The sequence below is a fragment of the Lampris incognitus genome, chromosome 1 (assembly GCF_029633865.1).
Source record: "Lampris incognitus isolate fLamInc1 chromosome 1, fLamInc1.hap2, whole genome shotgun sequence".
In the NCBI taxonomy this organism is placed as follows: domain Eukaryota; kingdom Metazoa; phylum Chordata; class Actinopteri; order Lampriformes; family Lampridae; genus Lampris; species Lampris incognitus.
This window is the reverse complement of record NC_079211.1, coordinates 2,480,551-2,503,240: the sequence shown is the minus strand read 5'-3', so window position 1 is coordinate 2,503,240 and position 22,690 is coordinate 2,480,551. Positions and strand designations below refer to the sequence as shown.

Sequence of the window (22,690 nt, the reverse complement as noted above, 5' to 3'; positions counted from 1 at the left end):
TGGGTGGTGCACGGCAGCCATGTTGCACCAGAACGCTCACCACACATCAGCTTGAGGTGGAGAGGGAGGGATCATTGAGCCAGTTACATGGGGATCGTCCTGGGTAAGACGCTAAACTGCAACTGCAGGCTTTAGAGGGGTAGCATCTTACCTCAGCAAGGGCCCTTTGGCTAAGGACGACATCCCTACTGATAGATCTGGTCCTCCTGCATGCCTGTATGGTCCTTCCCATGGTGGCCAGTCCAGCCAACACATTGGGATAGGAGAAGGGAACTCTGATTTCAAATCCACCGGCTGCCTTGTGGGGTGATGCCTCTTTAGGTAAAGGCTAGGAGAAGGTAACTCTGAATTCAAATCCCCGGGCACAGTCTACCCAGTTGTCAGTACCCGGAAAGGGTAAACCATTCCCCGGGCGCTGCACGGCGGCTGCCCACTGCTCCTAGCTACACAGCTAGGATGGGTTAAACGCAGAGAGTGAATTTCATTGTATGTATGTACAAATGACAAAGTGTATTCTATTCTGATGAGGTGGCCAGATGGAGAGCCAGGTTGGGAATGTAGCCTACTCTTTGTGATAAGTGTCATGGGATGTATTAAATCATCTTAAGACGTCACTCACTACTTGAGTAGTCATTTGATGAGGTTCTTTTTTACTCATACTGAAGTCATTATTTTGATGAGTACTTTTACTTCTATTTGAGTCATTATTATTATAAAGTAACAATACTTTTACTTGAGTACAGTTTTTGCTTACTCTACCCACCTCTGGGCTGGAGCTTGGCGATGCGATGTGTATCTTGTACCTTTCCCGTTTTTATGACATTTGACAGCTGACTGTGCATAACTGTAGTCCGCTGACTTGCGGTTTCTACTGCAGTGGTCATACCAGTTTCCTGTTTGCTGGCGTGTGCTATTGACAATGGCATATTTTTCACGATGCCTGCAAGATTCACCATGTCACTGGACTACAGTTATGTACAGAGCCGATTAGTGTGAGTAGATGGTGAACCCCCCCCCCCCCCATTATAAGTTCCCTCTAACTCCCTCAGGACAAGTCACTTCACTGGGGTCTTAACTTTTTACATCACACACACACACACACACACACACACACACACACACACACACACACACACACACACACACACACACACACACACACACACACACAGCTGCAGGGAGGACCCTGTGACCTGCATGTTCAGAGTAAAGTCTCTGGCTGATTCAGCTCTGATCCGGGATAGGACAAAGACAGCAGAAGTAAACCAAAGCTGTCCCCATCTGACAGCTGAGAGAGAGACAGAGACAGAGAGAGGGAGAGAGACAGAGACACAGAGAGAGAGAGAGAGAGAGAATCTGGTCAAGAAACAAAGACAATATTAATAAGTCACTTCTGGAAGACAGGCTGTGTTTCCTTGGCTCTCAGCCATAACCACTTTCATGTTTTTTCTTTTTGCAACATCGCCTCTTCTTTCTCCACATTGTGAAGGCACGTTTCTCTTTGGATTTTCTTGTTTTTTTATATTTAAAAATAACTTTTCATCACCTTTAACTTTTTTTATTTCTTCTTCTTGTGTTGCCGTCTTCTGGATGTGGATGATTCCCATTTTAATCTGCCTCTTTGTTGCAACTAGCCATGTGTGTGTGTGTGTCTCTCTCTGTCTCTCTGTCTCTCTCTCTCTCTCTGTCTCTCAAATTCAAATTCAGTTTGTGTTATTGGCATGACTATAACAAACTACAGTATTGCCAGCACTGTACAAATAACAGATGTTAACCAATACTATATACAGACAGCTAACATGAAAGATATACACACAGGAAGAAGACAATAATATATACAAATAATACATAACTAAAAAGAAGGTCAGTTAAAACTGAGTCCTGATGTAGATCAGCAGGTCATTCTGATTCCCTCGTGTGGTGGCAGGCAGAGAGAAACTGTCCTGCAAGAACACAACTTTCTGTCATTCCCCCAGTATCATTTTTAGTTTTATGTTATCTGATTTAATAAATTGCTGAATTTTGGGAAAAATTGTTCTCTGATAAGTGTAAATGTTGGCCACTGTGTGAGAAAGTGCTGCTCTGTCTCCGCAGCAGTTCCTCCACACTGTTGGCACAGCCACTCCTATTTTGACAGCCATGTGTTCTTCTATCTGCCTGTTTCTATGGCCAGGCTATGAGCCTCAGTCTGTACTGTGTTCACATGTGTCTGTGTTTAACACCAGCCACTGTGCTCAGGCAGGTTGCCACAGTGGACTGTCTTTTTAGGGCCAGATTTGCATTTTACTTTGTGTGTGTGATTTTGTGTTCCAATAGGTGAGGTACTTTTGTGTCTGTTGTGTTATAATTTGGTTGACTCTGATAGTCCTGGTGTCAGACTGGTCATGTGGCAGAACACTGCTTGAACTGGAACGGAGCGTCAGGACCAGCTGAGTGAGGTGACCTTTGTCTTTGCTCATCTCTTGGCTCTGCAGGGCTTTGTGGTGGTAGGAGTGGCGGTCACTTTCTTTTAGATGAAGCCAATATTTAATTGATCATTTTTGGATTTTCAATAATAATAGAAATTTGACCAATTCAGCTCTGCAGGCATTATTAGCTGTTGTGCTGTGCATCTGCAGGATGCTTTTAAAAAATTCAGCGTGTGCATTTTCAATTGGATGTTTTTCCCATTGTTCAAAGTTTAGGTTTGTTTGTGGGCCCCGCACTTCGCTTCCATAGAGCAGAATGGCTTCTATAATTGATTGAAGTAATTTGAGCCAAATTTAAATTGGAATTTGAATGTGAATTTGTCTTTTGATTGCATAAAATGCCCTGCATGCTTTCTCTCCCAGTTCCTTGACTGCTGGGTTGAAATTTCCAGTGAACTTATTTTCAAGCCTAAATAATTATATTCCAAACAGTTTTCTATTATATGTTTTCCAATTGTAAAGTGATATTTGTTTCTCTGACTTCTGGATCTTTTTTGAAATGTCATTGTTTTGGTCCTTTTGATGTTAATTGCCAGGGCCAAGGTCTGACAGTAACATTCAAGTATGTTCAAACTCTGTTGAAGTCTATCTTTTGTTGGACTTAACAGTATTAAATCATCTGCGTACAGCAGAAATCTGATCTCCGAGTTGTGAAGTGCAAGACCAGGTGCTGTGGACTGTTCCAACATGGTGGCCAATTCATTAATATAAATGTTGAACAGGGCAGGTGATAAACAGCAGCCTTATCTCACCCCACTTTCTTGAGAAATAAATGATGTTCTCTTGTGTCCAATCTTGATGCTGCACATGTTGTTTGTATACATGGGTTTTATTAAGTTGTATGTTTTACCCCCTACGCCACTTTGAAGTAGTTTGTGAAATAAACCAATGCGCCATATTGAATCGAATGCTTTTCTGAAGTCAGTGAAACATGCAAATATTTTGCTCTTATTTTGATAAAGACATTTGTCGACTAGGATGTGTAGGGGGTAAATGTGATCTGATGTGCGATGATTTGGTATGAATCCAATTTGACTTTCGCTCAGGACATTGTGTTTCATAAGGAAGTGTATGACGTGAGAATTTATAATGTTGCAGAAAACCTTCCTCAGATTACTGTTCACACAAATGCATCTGTAATTATCAGGGTCCAATTTATCTCCGTTTTTAAAAATGTGTGTTTAAGCATCTCGTTTAGGATGCATCAACCCCACTTGCTTTTTTTGGCTTTAGGTTGCTTAACCTTTGGTGCAGTTCTTGCTCAGTAATCAGTAGGTCCAAGGGGTTCTGGGAGTCTTTGATGGCCAATTCTAATTTGTTTTAACTTTTTGGTTATACGCGTTTGTCCTGAATCATAATTGACGAGAATGTTTCTATATATCCAAAGGAGTTGAATCAAGTGCAACTGGACTTGGTATATATCCGTGAAGACGTTTCGCCTCTCATCCAAGAGGCTTCATCAATTCGTGCCTTTCTGACTAGACCAAGCTAGTCTGACTGGCTGGTGATGAGACTCAGAATTTATCCTCTTGGAGTCGTCAGAGCTATAGCTGTCCATGGCTCTTTGTGTACCGATGTTTGGTTGCGCCCGTCGCCATCGAGCTATTGATTTGCATTTGTTTAGCCGCAACGGTTGTTGGGGGTGTTAGTTTCGACTTCATTATTCAGTGGTCACGAGAGTCGTTGGAGCCGTTAGTGACCGACTGTTGTTCTTGGAGGCTAGGCTTCTTGAGTCTCCTGGGTAGAGATGAAAGGACGGCATTGTAAGTGGGAGATAGGTGGTGTCGCAGACCTCCTCCTCTGTTGAGGGATGGTTTTTCCAGTGTCGCATAGATGGCTTCCTTCACCCCTCTTTCAAACCATCTATCTTCTCTGTCCAAAACGTGTATGTTGCTGTCCTCGAAGGAGTGTGTCTTCTCCTGTAGATGGACTGCTGAGTCTTGTCCTGAGGAGTGTGGCCTTCTGTGTTGGGCCATCCGTTTGTGTAGTGGTTGTTTGGTTTATCCTATGTATAGGTCAGTGCATTCCTCATTGCATTGTACAGCATACACCAGATTGCTTTTCCGGGTGTGTGGTACACGGTCTTTGGGATGAACCAGTCTTTGTCGGAGTCTGTTGCTGGGTTTGAAGTATACCGGGATGTGGTGTTTGTTGAAAATTCTCCTGAGTTTCTCGGAGACCCCAGAAACATACGGGATGACTGTGCTATTCCTTCTGACATGTTTCTATATAGTTTTTTGAAGTGATTGATCCAAATGTCTCCATTTTGTATGACTGGATCATCAGGTTTAGTTTTGTTTTTCCAATTTTCCCGGAATCTGTTTGTGTTTATGGACTCCTCGATTATTGTCAATTGTTTTTGTGTGTATCGAGCCTTTTTGATCTTGAGTGTACGTTTGTATTGTTTGAACATGTCAAAGTAAAGAAGGGCTATGTTTGCATTGCTTGGGTCTCTGTGTTTTTGGTTAGATAATTTCCTAAGTTCTTTTCTTTTTTGTTGGCATTCTATATCAAACCAATTGGTCTCCTTTTGTTTTGGAGGTTTGTGGCTGGATTTCTTCATTTGGAATTTGTGAGCTGTAGTCAGAAAGATCTAGTTAAGTTCTCTTAATTACTTGGTTTATGCCTTCTTTACTTTGAACATACGTAGTGTCCAGAAAGTTGTCTAAGAGTGTTTGATTTTTTAAAATTTTTTGCTTCTGAATTGCTTTCTGGAACTCTAGTGCACTGTCTGGAGCCCATCTGTATGTTCTCCTGATGTTAAGCAGATCATCGGGCTGTGTGTGAAGTGTTAGTTTCTGTCCTTTTAATGAACACAGTAATTTGGCTGTGATCAGACAGAGGGTTAGTGGTTTAACCATAAATTAACCGCGAAAGGGTCTAGATCTGTTATCATGTAATCTACTGTACTAGTGCCAAGAGGTGAGCAGAAGGTGGGTCTTCCCAAAGAGTCACCTCTAAACCTACCGTTAACAATGTACAGACCGAGGCTTTGACAAAGCTGGAGCAGGTCTCTTCCAGTCTTGTTTACCGGGGGTCAGAGTCATGGCGAGGAAGGTTAGTGGTGTTTTGAGGAAAGTTTTGTCCAGATATGATATGTGTTACTACCATCCTCTGCGTTTGAGTCTGGAAGTGAGCCAGTACGTGCAGTGAGGTCTCCACAGATCAGCACATTTCCCGGGGCCTGAACTCTGCAGATCTGGGTGTGGGGATGTGGGAAGATGTCCTCGTTCTAGTAGGGGAGTCACTGGGAGGAACATATACTGCACATCACAACAGATCTCTTTCTATGTGTGTGTAGTCTTTTTGTATTTTGATCCAAATGTGTGTGGGCTCAGATTTTGTTATATATTTTGACAGTTCTGATTTGTACCAAATTATGATGCCTCCTGAATCTCTCCCTCATTCAATTGTTGGGTTTTTAATTGAGGGCACAAAGATTTCTTTGGAATTTGGGGGGCAGTGGATGTTGGAATCAGGTCTACACCAGGGAGGATCTGGGAGGATAAGAAAGTCTAAATCTTTTGTGTTTTGTTTGAGTTGAAGGGTTTTGTTTTTCTGTCCAAACAGAAGAACTGATTCCCTTTGTGTTCCACACAGAGATGTGAAAGACTTCATGGACGTGGTCATTGTGCAAATACAAATACATTTTAAAATGAGATCAAGTCTGAGTCTCTCTCTCTGTGTCTCTCTGTCTGTTTCTCTGTCTCTCAAATTCAAATTCAAATGTGCTTTTATTAGCATGACAAATATACATTTGTATTGCAAAGCATTTTCACATAAGGGAAAGTTCACATTTCTCTCTCTGTGTGTGTCTCTCTCTCCGTCTCTCTATGTATGTCTGTCTGCCCCCCCCCCCTCTCTGGGACTGTGTCTCTGTCTCTTCTGGTGGATTACCTCTCTTATCCCATGATCCACAGCTTTTAATTCTCTACAGCTGAAGCCAAAACGTATCGGGCCACAGGAAGTCACTAACTCCATGTTGCCACAGGTGATGGAGACGAGAGAGGACATTATTTAGTACATGTAAAGATGTAGCACCTTCATCTGTCTTCTCTCTTTCTTTCCTCTGGTACGGTCTGTCTTAGTGATGCTGGCTGTCAGCATGACTTCCACTGATTGACTCTAAAAGTGTTGTCATACTGTTTTTAATTTAAAAAAATAAGAACAAACCCATTACATTTGTTAAATACATGACAAAACAAAACATTTAGTCTACAGTGGTAAAATTCCAAGAAGACAAAACATCAGTATCACGAGTTCCATAATGGAGTGTCCACAGTTATTTGACTCCATACACGAACAACAAAACAAAGACGAGTGTCATGGCTTCAAAATGGAAACCGGTTCTCCTCACGTGTGACTCCATCGTCCCCGCTGACCTTACTGAGCAGTAACACAAAGTGAACTGACACATGGGGCCCAATTTCATCTTTATTTAAGAGCTGCCGTGCCCCCGTTCAGAGTGCCGCCCTGCTCTAATGGAGGCCGGTACGTCTCCACGACAGATGGATAAACGTGTCTCGCAGGGAAAATCAATATCAGTGTTGTCGCTGATGCCTCCAGAGTGAAAGCACGTTTTTCTCTCAACGCTTCAAGAAAGAGAAGCTGCAGGTCTGACTGGCTGACTCCACCTGGAGAGGAGACGCAGCTGAAATGAGCAGGGGAAACAGAGAGTATGGGGGATGGAGGGGTGGAGCAGGGTTAGCATTAGTGTTAGCTTCAACCTGACTAGAATAGGATGTTTGGTGGAGGATGGTTTGGTATCACGGCATGGCCGTGTCTCTAGAGGAATGTGATGGGATGAAGAACCGACAGGAAGCCTCTAAGTCAGTCGAATAAGGTTTCACCCACATGGAACAAAATATCACCAAAAACATACACGTGACACATCCAGAGGACCGAAAGCCAAAAAGCAGAATAATACGTCATGTCATCACATTTAAACTTTACTTTTGCCTCATAGTCTAACTCTAAACCTGGCCCCGAGTCTATCAACTAAGCCATCGGAAAAAAGAAAACACGGGTCTTTATATCAAAATAAATATAACATAACAAGCTTCAACCGGTCACATGAGTTCAGCCACACAGTGAATATTAATGCTGGTGTGAATATTTTCTTATACACTGAACATTTACGGTTAATCCCCCCCCTTTTCTCCCCAACTGTACCTGGCCAATTACCCCACTCTTCTGAGCCGTCCCGGTCGCTGCTCCACCCCCTCTGCTGATCCGGGGAGGGCTGCAGACTACCACATGCCTCCTCCCATACATGTGGAGTCACCAGCTGCTTCTTTTCACCTGACAGTGAGGAGTTTCACCGGGGGAACATAGCATGTGGGAGGATCACGCTATCCCCCCCCCCCCCCGACCGACCAGAAGAGGCGCTAGTGCAGCAATCAAGACATACCCACATTCGGCCTCCCACCCACAGACATGGCCGGTGTGTCTGTAGGCAACGGAATAGACCACCACGCCACCCGGACGCCCCATGGTTAATGTAAATAAATGGTTCACTGCAGTAAACGTGATTTCAGTCAACAAGCTGAATGAACAAAAACCTGGTTGAAGCGGAGCTTTATGTATTGATGTTTTCCTATCATCCTGTCTTCACTGGAAGAAGGTGTTGTGTCTAACCAGCAGATATGACAGAACAAGTTGGGAGAAGACCTTCACCGACACATAGTACTACATCCATAAGTCAAACTCAGGTTCTACCAGGTTTTCTGCTTGTTACTGACACAACAGCCCTGCTGACTCTCATTCATTTGGGATGGAGCTCAGACAACCCCCACCACACCACCACCTACATAGGAGACAGATTCAGGATTGTAGCTTTAAGACTTGCAACAATGTCTGTGAATGTTCTCATTCATCCAGGTCATGGTTATCCAAAGGAGTTGAATCAAGTGCAACTGGACTTGGTATATATCCGTGAAGACGTTTCGCCTCTCATCCAAGAGGCTTCCTAGGTTTGTGCCTTTCTGCCTAGACCAAGCTAGTCTGACTGGCTGGTGATGAGACTCAGAATTTATGCTCTTTGGAGTCGTTGTCAGAGCTGTAGACGCCCATGGCTCTTTGTGTCCCGATGTTTACCAACGCCCGTCGCTAACAGAGCCATAGATATGAGTGGTTGGTAAACATCGGTACACAAAGAGCCATGGGCATCTATAGCTCTGATAACGACTTCAAGAGGATACATTCTGAGTCTCATCACCAGCCAGTCAGACTAGCTTGGTCTAGTCAGAAAGGCACGAACTGAGGAAGCCTCTTGGATGAGAGGCGAAACGTCTTCATGGATATATACCAAGTCCAGTTGCACTTGATTCAACTCCTTTGGATGACTTGCAACAATGAACAACCAGCAAAAATGATATATTACAAAAGAATATTCACCTGACTGTTACTAATCATTTGGAAGAATGTATTTTTCTTATCTTACATAATTTTTTGGCTGAGTTGAATAAAGCTGCACTATCCTAGTTTGGTAAAGTGGCTTGTTGGCAGTGAGTGGTTTGCGTCAATGTTTTCAAGATATATTACCAGGCTGGAATAAAGTCTTGACACCACAATGAATTTTTTTGTCTACCAGCAAGTGTTAACATATTCAGAACTACTGAAAGAGACATTGATTGTCCAGCCTTGGTATGAGAGCCCTTTCTGTTTGTTAACCAATAATATGGCGAGACCAGAAACATATTATGTGATATGAGAAGATAGGTGGCACTGGAACACTTGAGTCTCGAGCAGCCACAGAGGTTGTTGTATTGAATCACTAGAGTAAATCTGTTTTCTATAAACTTATTTATTCATGTAAATACATGACAGTGAATAAATTTCGTTATTTTGGCATAAAGCCTTCATTTTCCTTGCAGAAGTACCACTCAGAGCCAACAAGCGCCGCAACTGTGCCAAACTAGCATAGTGTGCCTTTCATAACTAATTTTGCAATAAAACCATTCATTTGTGGTTCATACCTCAACCAAATCCTACAATATGTTGATGAGTATATGTACAGAAACATCATGGCTTTCAGTAAGCTAGTGGGCAGAATCCTCAGGGGTCAGAGGTTGAGAGGTCAGGGGGGTTGTGGGGGGATGGAAGTCGCCCAGTAATATCAGATTGTTGATAGACTTTGGGGGAGCAGCATTGGTTTTGTCAGTCTCCGTTGAACGCTCGTACACCAGGTTGTGTTTTGGCAACGGCCCTGACTTCTCCGATGTAAAGTTGTCATCTGAAGAAAAAGAAAACACACACATTCTCCTTTTAATGTGTGGATCCATCAGTGGAAATAAGCTTTTAATGTTAATTTACCAGGAAGCAGTTAAGGATACGAAATCAGCTTACCTCTCTGAATTGATATCTGAAAATAACCACAATCCTAAAGTTCTCTTTAGCGTAATTGATTCTGTCATTAATTGTCCCTCCACTTCTTTTGCTTAACCTGGTGTTGAGCTGTCTGAAAAATTTCTGGCTCATTTTGTAAATAAGGTGGAAAATATCAGGTCCCAAATCCAGCCTGACCCTTGCATTCTTTCCATTCCCCATGTTAATTCTCCCTTTTATACCCAGTTTCAACCCATTACAATTTCAGTTAGAGAGTACAGTCTCCCATATGAGCTCCTCCTCCTGCATCTCCCCCTGCATCATTCGCACTAAGCTGCTAAAGGAGGTATTTCCCACTGTTAGCGCCACTATTCTGCAAATTCTCTGGCCTTTGGTTCTTTTCCAGACAGTTTTAAGCATGCCAGTGTTCACCCAATGCTGAAGAAACCTCATTTGGATTCCCTGTCCTTAAGTAACTATAAACTAATCTCCAAATTGTCTTTTTTTATCTATGGTTGTGGTGAGAGTAATTTCTTCTCAACCAATATCTTTTATGAATACTAGTAGTGTCTGTGACTGTTCTCATTCATCCAGGTCATGGTTATCCAAAGGAGTTGAATCAAGTGCAACTGGACTTGGTATATATCCGTGAAGACGTTTCGCCTCTCATCCAAGAGGCTTCCTCAGTTCGTGCCTTGCTGACCAGATGAAGCTAGTGTGACTGGCTGGTGATGAAACTCAAATATTTATCCTCTTTGGAGTCGTTGTCAGAGCTATAGATGTCCATGGCTCTTTGTGTCCCGATGTTTACCAACGCCCGTCACTAACAGAGCCATAGATATGAGTGGCTCTTTTGTGTACCGATGTTTGGCTGCGCCCGTCGTTATCTGAGCTATTGATATGCGTGGCTCTCCTGTGCTCCGATGTCCAGCCGCGCCCGTCGCCATCGGAGCTATTGATTTGCATTTGTTTAGCAGTGATGATCAATGGGGGTGTTAGTTTCGACTTCATTGTTCAGTGGTCATGAGAGTCGTTGGAGCCGTTAGTGACCGGTTGTTGTTCTTGGAGGCTAGGCTTCTTCAGTCTCCTGGGTAGAGATGAAAGGACGGCATTGTAATTGGGAGATAGGTGGTGTTGCAGACCTCCTCCTCTGTTGAGGGATGGTTTTTCCAGTTTCTCATAGATGGCTTCCTTCACCCCTCTTTCAAACCATCTATCTTCTCTGTCCAAAATGTGTACGTTGCTGTCCTCGAAGGAGTGTGTCTTCTCCTTTAGGTGTAGATAGACTGCTGACTCTTGTCCTGAGGAGTTTGGCTTCCTGTGTTGGGCCATCCGTTTGTGTAGTGGTTGTTTGGTTTCTCCTATGTATAGGTCAGTGCAATCCTCATTGCGTTGTACAGCATACACCAGATTGCTTTTTTGGGTGTTTGGTACACGGTCTTTGGGATGAACCACTTACAATGCCGTCCTTTCATCTCTACCCAGGAGACTCAAGAAGCCTAGCCGCCAAGAACAACAGTCGGTCACTAACGGCTCCAACAACTCTCATGACCACTGAATAATGAAGTCGAAATCCAATGCAATTCAATTCAATTCAATTTTATTGTCATTAAAAACAATGTGCAGGCACATGTTAAAAATGAAATGAGGTCTGTGGCTTCACCAAACAGTGCAAGACAGACACAGACAAACACAGCAAACACAGTATAAGATATACACACATGAAGACCAAAAGCTAAAAATAAGTTAAAAAAGAGCTGGAGTACAAAATATTTAAAAGTATCTACAGACATTCAGTGGGTAGCCAGGTTCATGTGGGCAACAGCTTGTGGAAAGAAGCTGTTTTTGAGCCTGGTAGTGCGGGCTCTGAGGCTCCTGTAGCGCCTCCCAGAGGGCAGGGGGGAGAACAGTCCATGGTTGGGATCTCTGCTGATGCTCAGACCCCTTCGAAGGCAGCGTTCGTGATAAATGTGTTTTATGGCTGGGAGCTGGGTACCGGTGATATGCACGGTCGCCTTGACGACCCGCTGCAGAGCTTTCTGGTCTACTGAGGTGCAGTTGCCGTACCACACTGAGATGCAGATGGTCAGGATGCTCTCTATGGTGCAGTGGTAGAAGTTGGTGAGACTTTTGGGGGTAGACGGGCGCTCCTCAGCCTCCTCAGGAAATGCAGGTGTTGTTGGGCCTTTTTCACAAGGGCCTGGGTGTTTAATGTCCAGGAAAGGTGCTCGCTGATGTGTACTCCAAGGAATTTAAAGCTGTAAACACGCTCCACTTCCACCCCATTGATGTGTATGGGGGAGTGGCTGCAGCTTCTAGACCTCCTGAAGTCCACAATCAACTCCTTTGTCTTCTGCACATTAAGGACAAGATTGTTGGTAGTACACCATGATGTGAGGTGCTCAATCTCGTCCCTGAAGGCTGTCTTGTCATTGTTGGTGATAAGGCCAATGACTGTGGTGTCATCTGCAAACTTAACTATAACATTTGAAGGGTGAGTTGGCAGGCAGTCGTGGGTAAAGAGGGAGAAAAGGAGGGGGCTCAGAACACAGCCTTGAGGGGCACCTGTGCTGAGGGTCAGGGTGGAGGAGGAGTGGTCACCTAACCTAACAGACTGAGGTCTGTTGGTCAGGAAGTCCAGGATCCAGTTACAGAGGGAGGGGTTGAGGCCAAGGGAGAGGAGTTTGGTGGTTAGTTTGGCAGGGATGATAGTGTTGAAGGCAGAGCTGTAATCTATAAACAGCATCCGGATGTATGTGTTGTTAAGTTCAAGGTGGGTCAGAGCAATGTGTAGGGCAGGGGCAATGGCATCCTCAGTAGACCTTTTGGGACGGTAGGCAAACTGATGTGGGTCGACTGTGGGGGATAAGGTTTTGATGTGAGCCAGAACCAGTCTTTCAAAGCACTTCATGGCAATGGGGGTGAGTGCTATGGGTCAGTAGTCATTCAGACATGTGGATGTTGGTTTCTTGGAGACAGGAATGATAGAGGTGGTCTTAAAGCATGCCGGGACTTTAGATTGGGACAGTGAGAGGTTAAATGCAGGTGTGAAGACCTCAGCCAGCTGGTCGGCACATTCCCGGTAGATCCAACCCGGTATGCCGTCTGGTTCGGCAGCCTTCTGTTTGTTCACTCTGTGCAGTGATTCTCTGACCTCTGCGACTGATAGAGTGAGCACCTGGTTTTCTGGGTGGCTGGGGACTTTTGTGGCTGGGTCAGTATTGTCCTTGTCGAAGTGGGCATAGAAATGATTTAGCTTGTCTGGCAGGGAGGCATCATGGCCAGCGGGACTGCGATTAGAGCTTTTGTAGTCTGTGATAGACTGAATGCCTTGCCACATTCGCTGAGGATCAGAGTTATTGTGAAAGTGGTCCTCTATTCGTAGGGAATATTTATGTTTGGCTGTTCTGATGCCCGTTTTGAGGTTTGATCTGGCTGCGCTGTAGGCCTCACAGTTACCTGACTTGAATGCTGCATCCCGGACTTTCAGCAGCTGCCGGACCTCACTGGTTATCCAGGGTTTCTGGTTTGGAAAGGTGCGGACTGATTTTTTTGTTGTGACACTCTCAGTGCAAAAGTTAATGTCGGCTAGTATGGCAGATGTCTGTTCATTAATGTCTGTATGGGATCCATGGGTAGCTGAATGTGCAAAAATACTCCAGTCTGTGTTTTCAAAACAGTCCTGGAGTTCAGAGACTGCTCCTTCTGGCCGGACAGTGATTGTCTTTACTGCTGGCTTGATCCGTTTTATTAGGGGTTGTAGGCTGGGACCAGGAACAGGCAGAGGTGGTCAGAATGCCCCAGGTGGGGGCAGGGAGTAGCTTTGTATGAGTCCTTGATGTTTGTATAGAGATGGTCCAGGGTGTTTTGGCCCCTAGTGGGGCAGGAGACATGCTGATGGAATTTGGGCAATACAGCCCTGAGGTTAGCCTGATTAAAGTCACCCCCTATGATAAAGGCATTGTCCAGGTGTTGGGTCTGCTGTCTGCTGATGGCACATTGTGGCTGCTTAAGTGCTACCTTAGCATTAGCATGTGGGGGGGGGGTGTATACAGCGGTGATGGTAATGGCCGTTAGCTCCCTGGGCAGGTAAAAAGGCCTGCACTGAATCATAAGCAGCTCGAGATCAGCAGAGCAATGCCTTTCAACGATCTTTATATTGTTGCACCAAGAGTTATTGACATAAATACTCAAACCTCCTCCACGGATCTTGCTGGAGTCCTGTCGGCACGGAAGGCTGTGCGGCCCGTTAGCTCAACTGCCGAGTCAGCTATGTTGCTGTTGAGCCAAGTCTCCGTAAACATCAGCAGACAGCAGTTCTGCAGCGTTTTCTGAGAGGACAGCCTGAGTCTTATCTCCTCCATGTTGTTAGCTAACGACCGGACATTAGCCATGAAGATGTTGGGGAGGGAAACTTTGAAGGGAACGCTACTTAGCTTAGCATGTAGCCCGCCACGTTTTCCCCTCTTTTGTTTACGTTGCCGACGGGGGCAGCGTTTCCACTGCGAGAGCGGTGAGCGGATAATATGGATGGGGAGTTGTCCGTGATGGTGGAAGGGAGGGAGTAATCCGTTCTGAGGTTTAAAAGTTCCTGACAGTTGCAGAAGACCGCAGGACCTACACTTGTAAGTAAACTTAAAACTAACATGTGAATAACAAAGAAAACACGACACTGAACAGGGAACCACAGTAGCTGCTGCATTCAGCGCACCGCCATCTTGAAAAGGAAACTAACACCCCCAACGACTGTCGCTGCTAAACAAATGCAAATCAGTAGCTCCGATGGCGACGGGCGTTGGTAAACATTGGGACACAAAGAGCCATGGACATCAATAGCCCTGACAACGACTCCAAGAGGATAAATTCTGAGTCTCATCACCAGCCAGTCAGACTAGCTTGGTCTAGTCAGAAAGGCACGAACTGAGGAAGCCTCTTATATGAGAGGCGAAACGTCTTCACGGATACATACCAAGTCCAGTTGCACTTGATTCAACTCCTTTGGATAATACTAGTAGTGTTTTTAACAGTTTCCAGTCTGGTTTTAGAACACATCATAGTTCCAAGACAGCTTTAGTCAAGGTTACTAATGACCTACTGCTGACTGCAGACGGAGGTGACTACTCGATTTTAGTTCTTTTAGACTATGGTGTTGCCTTTGACACAGTCGATCACAGTATCCTCTTACATCGCTTGGAAACTTGGGTAGGCATCAAGGGCTCAGCTCTTAGTTTATTACACCCATACCTCTCCAACAGAACTTTTTCTGTTGTTCTGGGTAACTACTTCCTTGATGGATCAGTTGAGTTGTGGTGTCCCTCAAGGCTCAGTTCTTGGCCCCCTCCTGTTTTCGTTTTTGTAAAAAAAAAAAATTTTTCCTCCCCAATCGCCCTTGGCCAATTACCCCACTCTCCTAGCCGTCCCGGTCGCTACTCCACCCCCTTTGCCAAGCCAGGAACGGCTGCAGACTACCACATGCTTCCTCTGATACATATGGAGTCGCCAGCCACTACTTCTCACCTGACAGTGAGGAGTTTTGCCAGGGGGACGTACCGCATGGGAGGATCATGCTGTTTCCCCCAGTTCCCCCTCCTCCCCGAACAGGCACCCCGACTGAGCAGAGGAGGCGCTAGTGCAGCGACCAGGACACATACCCACATCCGGCTTTCCACCCACAGACACGGTCAAATGTGTAAGTAGGGACGCCCGACCAAGCAGGAGGTAATACGGGGATTTGAACCGGCAATCCCCGTGTTGGAGGCAACAGAATAGACCACCACACTTCCCTGACGACCCCCCCCCCTCGTTTTCATATACATACTGCCTCTTGACCAGGTTATTCAAAATTATGATGTTTTACCAATTTTATGCTGACGACACTCAATTACACTCAGACACTCGGTCAATACTGTAACAAATGGGAAGATGGCGGCACAAATTCATGTTTGCAGCAGCCTCACCCAGTACCGGTGTGGGAAGATGGCTGCGCGAACTTACGTTTGCGGCAGCGTCACCCAGTACCGTCCATGCAGTCTTTGTCCATGTCTGTGTTTAAGTTTTGTCTTAGTTTGATAGCTGGGAGAGCTTGGGCTGGATCATTAGGGAAAGCTTGGTTTGCTGCGTCCTGTGGGTCCAGGGACCACGGCCCTGACCAGAGTTGTGCCCAAAGAGGTAACATCAATGGCAGTCTGACAGGACACGGAAGCGGGGCAGGCTAAGCTAACTGCTAGTCCATGCAGACTGCCAGTTCCGGTAACACTGAGGGCAGTCTGATGGCGGCCTCGCCTAGCGTTGACTGTGTTTTAGTGTCGTCGCATGGAGTGCGGGGAGGTGTGTCGAAGGTGTGTGGCTGGGAGAGCTGGCGTTAGATCAGCTGGGGTAGCCCGGTCTGCTGCGTCTGGTGTGCCTCCTCGGGCACAGCCCTGCTGGAGCTGTGCCCGAGGAGGAAACACAGAGGGCGGTCTGACAGGATGTGGAAGCGGGGCAGGCTAAGCTAACTGCTAGCCCATGCAGACCGGCAGTTACGACAGTCATCCTGGCTGGCATTTGTTCTCTGGACAGTGGAATTTTTGACCTGTGTTGCAGTGAGTAGACTGTGTTGTTAACCGTTTGTGTGGGGTTTTTTTGTTTTGTTTTTTTCCTTTTTTGCTTTTTTCTCTCTGTTTTTGTATTTTTTTGGTGGTTGTCTTTTTTGTGAAATTTTGGATGTGTGTTTTTGTCCTTTGCGTTGCATTGCTGTGGGCTGGGAGAAATGGAATTACGTTTCTTTTGTGTACGTAAGTACATGAAAGAAATTACTATAAATTGTTCCTGATTCCTGATTATACAGGCCATTAAAACCCATAGATCCTAGCACCCTAGCAAATCTCACACCTTGCCTCTCTGGCATTAAATCCTGGGTGTCCCAAAACTTTCGTACATTTAGTGATTATAAGTCTGAGGTCATTCTATTCAGTCCCCCAAATTCCACCAACCCTTTTGATACTAACCTTGGTGGTCTGTCAGGTAGTCTTAAGCAGTCTGCTAGGAATCTTGGGGTAATATTCAATGCAAACCTCGGTTTTGATAATCAAATCAAAAATATTTTTTCTCCAGCTCAAGATAATCTCTAAAATTAGGTAATTTTTATTAATTGCTGATTTACAAAAAGTTGTACAAGCTTTTCTCTATTCTCAGCTTGATTATTGCAACACACTTTACTCGGGTATCAGCAAGGGCACCCTCCACCATCTGCAGTTAGTATAAAATGCCACTGGTCGGCTCATTACCAGGACAAGGAGGCATGACCATATCACTCCTGTGCTTGCCTCCCTACACTGGCTCCCTATTATATTTCGAATTGATTTTAAAATGTTATTGCTCACTTTTAAGGCTTTAAACGGTCTTGCTCCTACATACAGCTCTGATTTATTGACCTGGTATACCCCCTCTCAACCATTAAGATGTGCAGATGGAGCCCTGTTCGTTATTCCCAGGCCTCAGTTGGTCACAAAGGGTGGTCGGGGCTTTTGCTGTTAGAGGCCCCACACTATGGACCTCTCTTCCTGTTGAACCAAGACAAACCAAGTCTCTAGCTTCTTTTACATCTCCTCTTCAAACTTTTCTCCTTGTCAAAGCTTTTGCAAATGTTTGATATTTGTTTTTTATTTATTTATACTGTTTTTTTTAAAAATTCCTACTTATTTGGTCTTATTCATTTATTGTTGTTACCTCCTTGTTGCTCATCCTGTGGTCTTACTCTCATTTTGCCTTGTCTGGTTTTTCTTTTGTAAAGCACTTTGTGACATAGTTAAGAAAAGTGCTGTGTAAGTAATGTTCCATCATCATCCAAACTGCTTATCCTGTTCTCAGGTTGGCAGGGATGCTGGAGCCTATCCCAGCAGTCACTGGGCGGCAGGCGGGGAGACACCCTGGACAGGCCGCCAGGCCACCACAGGGCAAAAAATAAAATAATAAAATGAATAAAGTTATTATTATTATTATTGAGTTTCAGTAATTTCAACCACGCTTTCAAAATAAATGTATGATCCACTGTGGCAACTCCTAACGGGAGCAGTCGAAAGCAGCAGCAGCGTGGTGGTAGTTTCAAAATAAAAGCGCAGGCTTTTTTTTCTATTCTGGTCCTGTTGGTACCCACATGTTAAGTTGGGGAAACACGTTTCAAAAACACCAATAAAGTGAAAAAAATACCCTGTCAAATGAGATGATTATTTGTCAGGAGCTTCCTGACATCACATGTTCCCTGCAACATATTAATTTACACATTAATTTACAGATAAAAATATCTAACTTTAGTTTCAAGTACTTAGTCAGGCCGCCGTGGATCAAAAGCTGAATAACAGACTGATACAAGTCAAATGAAGATGAGCAGAGGGAGAAGTGGATTTATTGAGTCTTTATGGAGTTGTGCATGTTTGGTGTTTAACAATGGATGCTCGTCTCATTCTTAACAAGCAACCCTGCAGAGACTGAGCTGTACTTTAAGTCAGCTGGTTTTTATTATTACAGTGCTGGAAGAAAATATTTGCCCCCTTCCTGACTTCCTGATCTGAAACAATAGTGTGACAAATGCAAAATAGAGGAAATGAGGAACTACTTTGTCATGGCCCCTGAAGTGATGGTTACCTGTCTCTGGAGAACAGGATGGACAGACTGGACATCCGGACACACGAATAACCTTCCCCTCTCCTCCATCTTCCAACACCACAAAGAACTGAAGACAAGAGGATTCAGTAACATACCCATCCATTCTCTGTCTGTCACAATTCAGTTTTTGAACATCTTCTAATCTGTATGCTGTTCAAAAACCCGGATGCTGTTGTCTTGGTGACACGTCTGATGTTAGCCTGCAGCTTTACATACGTTTTAAAACTCCTTTAGACATCTGATGTTACAAACTGAATACGTTTTGAGCTCAAACAGTGAGTTCCAGTAAAGAACGTCTTCAGACTAACAGGTTCTTTTGTAAACCAGCGCATCACTGAGGGGTTTCATCAGGGCTGAGGTACTTACAGACTGGACTCATCTGGTTGTCTGTCGGTTTTGTTAAAGCATCATTCCGGTGTTTTACAACCTGGGTCTTATTTTCATAGTTTTTTCCATCAAACATATCAGTTATGATCTCATGTTACTCACCAGCTTCATTCAGTAGATGTTGGACACCGGACCACCGCTGGACTCAACTTTACAACGGTGTCTTATGGGACAACTGACAGACATGTCTCAACACTCCAATTCAATGCAATCTAAACCAGGTATTTCGAAGTGGACACCAAAGTGAAAGTTATCTGAAATGTCCAGTATGATCAGTGGTGGATGACTTTCCTGATCTACTTCCTGGTTCAGCCTACAGGAAGTAGCAGCCTATACTTACCGTAGGCAGTAGTAACATCCATAAACTACCGGCCAGCACAACAGAGAAGTCATAGATGATGGACAGTCATGGACACAGTCTGACTGACACACTAGGGAGAGCTGTTGTTTAAAGGGCAAGTTTAACACGCCTGTTCAGTTGTCCCATAAGACACCGTGGTACAGCTGATTCCAGCGGTGGTCCATGTCCAACATCTACTGAATGAAGCCGGTGAGTAACATGACATTATACCTGATACATATGTATGGCCCTGTGATGGCCTGGCAGCCTGTCCAGGGTGTCTCTCCACCTGCCGCCCAATGACTGCTGGAATAGACTCCAGCATCCCCGCGACCCTGAGAGCAGGATAAGCAGTTTGGCGAAAAGATGAATAGACATATGTATGATGGAAAAAACTATGAAAGTATCCCTCAGTACATCATGAAATGAACTGTATGTTGGAGACTTCGTCTTACTCGCCCTGTAATGGCCTGGCGGCCTGTCCAGGGTGTCTCCCCACCTTCCGCCCAATGACTGCTGGAATAGGCTCCAGCACCCCCGCGACCCTGAGAGCAGGATAAGCGGTTAAGATAATGGATGGATGGACTTGGTCTTACTCTTGGTGTGTTGCTGATGGTGGTCTCTGACATCTGGTCATCTGTTGTACTGGTCTCACTCATGTTGTCCACTGACGGCTGTTTCCTGAAGATTCTTCTAGTTCTGTAAAGGTAGACGATCGGAAGAAACGTCACTTGGATAATTCTCTATGACAATAAGTAAAGATTCCACTATCTACTAAATGTAATATTTTTCAGGACATATAAATTATGATTATTTCTTACTGATTTGCGTTTACATTTGAAAATACAAATTGAGTTTTCACAAATTTTAAATTCCCACAATTCACTTGTCACCAGTTAAAAAAAACAAAAACACTTTAAGCTCCAGAAAAGAAAATACCTAAATGGCAAGTATGTGTTTTAACTGTGATGTCGACTGGAAAATGCATCCTCTCAAATGAATGACAACTGGATAAAAAGTTTGACTGTCCATTTTAAGCAATGCTGTATAGGACACACATATTACAATGTAATAACATGTATATTGCAATGTAATATACATTATAATATAGTACACATTACAATGTAATAAACGTATATTACAATGTAATAACGTGTATATTTCAATGTAATATATTATAATATAATGTAGTAACACATTACATGTAATAAAAATCTATATTACAATGTAATGACACATGCAACCATGTAATATCCGCGTTATTACATTGTAATAAACATGTATATTACACATTTGCAATGACACATGAATACTTAATGTAAAAAAAACGTAATATATGTTATTACATTATGGTTAGCATGTATATTACAATGTAATGACATTACGTTATTACATTGTAGTATACATGTTCTCTGACCATCAGAGAATATTTAAAAATCATAATGTAACAAATGCAAAGTTTTAACTCACACAGAATGTAACACAATAACACAAAAAGGTAATTAATTGAAACACAATGAGCCTTTTCTCTTTCATCGAAACATTTATAGATTTATGACATGAAATAAGCACCACGCTGTGTGGACCAAACAACACTTTTGGTTTGTTTTATTGTGTGTATTCCCAGATGGGTGGACTTGCAAATGTGGGCACATGCGGCAATGAAATAAAGTTGTCAAAAGTTGAGCCAGTCACAGTTAATTTGGTGGACTCGTCTGTGAGAGTCAAGCTGGCTGACACCAGTCTGAGTTGTTCTAATGCGATAATCTCCATCCATCTGGTACGCCAAGTTGAATAAAAACCCACTAAGATGTAATAACTTCTGTCACCCAGTTCTCAGTCAGCTGTCCAGTCCAGCAGCAGAGGCTGAGCAGACGTGACTTATAGTCTGTGCTCAGTGTAAAGTCCCTTATGTGTTCAACGTGGCAAAATAAATCATTTTCCACGGTCTGTGGTGCCGAGCCGTTTAAGTTGACTCTTGTAATTTAACAGTGAGTGACCTTTATCTAGACGTCAAGGTCATGAGGACGAGCAGGTCCCTGGTTAACAGCACGGGACTGGTTTTACTGGGTAACTGACAGTAGAAAGCTGTGGTTTTACTGGGAAACAGAGAGTAGAAAGCCTGTATGGTTTTACTGGGTAACTGACAGTAGAAGCCTGTATGGTTTTACTGGGTAACTGACAGTAGAAGCCTGTATGGTTTTATGTGGCTTTACTGGGCAGCTGTCAGTTTTGAAGGGGGAGTGAAGTGACTGGATGGCAGAGCAGTAATGAACATGCAGCAGTCACCAGGGTTTTAGTGATATAAACCTTTTAAAAACGCTTTCTGTCTTTCATAAGCCGAGTCCACAAGACTCCTCGTCCTCCATGTTACCATGCTGGGCACATGCTGGGCACATGTTGGGCACACGCTGGACACATGCTGGGCACATGTTGGGCACACGCTGGACACATGCTGGGCACATGTTGGGCACACGTTGGGCACACGCTGGACACACGCTGGACACATGTTGGGCACACGCTGGACACATGTTGGGCACATGCTGGGCACACGTTGGGCACACGCTGGACACATGCTGGACACATGCTGGACACACGCTGGGCACATGTTGGACACATGCTGGACACACGCTGGGCACACGCTGGACACATGTTGGGCACATGCTGGACACATGTTGGACACATGCTGGACACACGCTGGACACATGCTGGGCACACGCTGGGCACATGCTGGGTACATGCTGGGTACATGCTGGGTACATGCTGGGTACATGCTGGACACATGCTGGACACATGCTGGGTACATGCTGGGTACATGCTGGGTACACGCTGGGTACATGCTGGGTACATGCTGGGTACATGCTGGGTACACGCTGGGTACATGCTGGGTACATGCTGGGCACATGCTGGGTACATGCTGGGTACATGCTGGGTACATGCTGGGCACATGCTGGGTACATGCTGGGTACATGCTGGGTACATGCTGGGTACATGCTGGGCACATGCTGGGCACATGCTGGGTACATGCTGGGTACATGCTGGGCACATGCTGGGCACATGCTGGGTACATGCTGGGTACATGCTGGACACATGCTGGGTACATGCTGGGCACATGCTGGGCACATGCTGGGCACATGCTGGGCACATGCTGGGTACATGCTGGACACATGCTGGACACATGCTGGGTACATGCTGGGTACACGCTGGGTACATGCTGGGTACATGCTGGGCACATGCTGGGTACATGCTGGGTACATGCTGGGTACATGCTGGGCACATGCTGGGTACATGCTGGGTACATGCTGGGCACATGCTGGGTACATGCTGGGTACATGCTGGGTACATGCTGGGCACATGCTGGGCACATGTTGGGCACATGCTGGACACATGCTGGACACATGTTGGGCACATGCTGGGCACACGCTGGGCACATGTTGGGCACATGTTGGGCACATGCTGGACACATGTTGGACACATGCTGGACACATGCTGGGCACATGCTGGACACATGCTGGACACATGCTGG

The 22,690-nt window shown here is 44.8% G+C and overlaps 1 protein-coding gene across 1 annotated transcript in view; it reads right to left on the bottom strand.

The window, feature by feature from the left end:
- Positions 1-22,690, bottom strand: part of egf (epidermal growth factor) — a 116,272-nt gene that overhangs the window by 2,791 nt on the left and 90,791 nt on the right. Inside the window, exons 20-22 of the mRNA XM_056296711.1 lie at positions 19,761-19,863; positions 19,229-19,243; positions 18,417-18,504 (exon numbers count right to left, since the gene is read on the bottom strand). Coding sequence (XP_056152686.1) covers positions 18,417-18,504; positions 19,229-19,243; positions 19,761-19,863 — 206 coding nt within the window. The remainder of the gene's footprint in view (positions 1-18,416; positions 18,505-19,228; positions 19,244-19,760; positions 19,864-22,690) is intronic.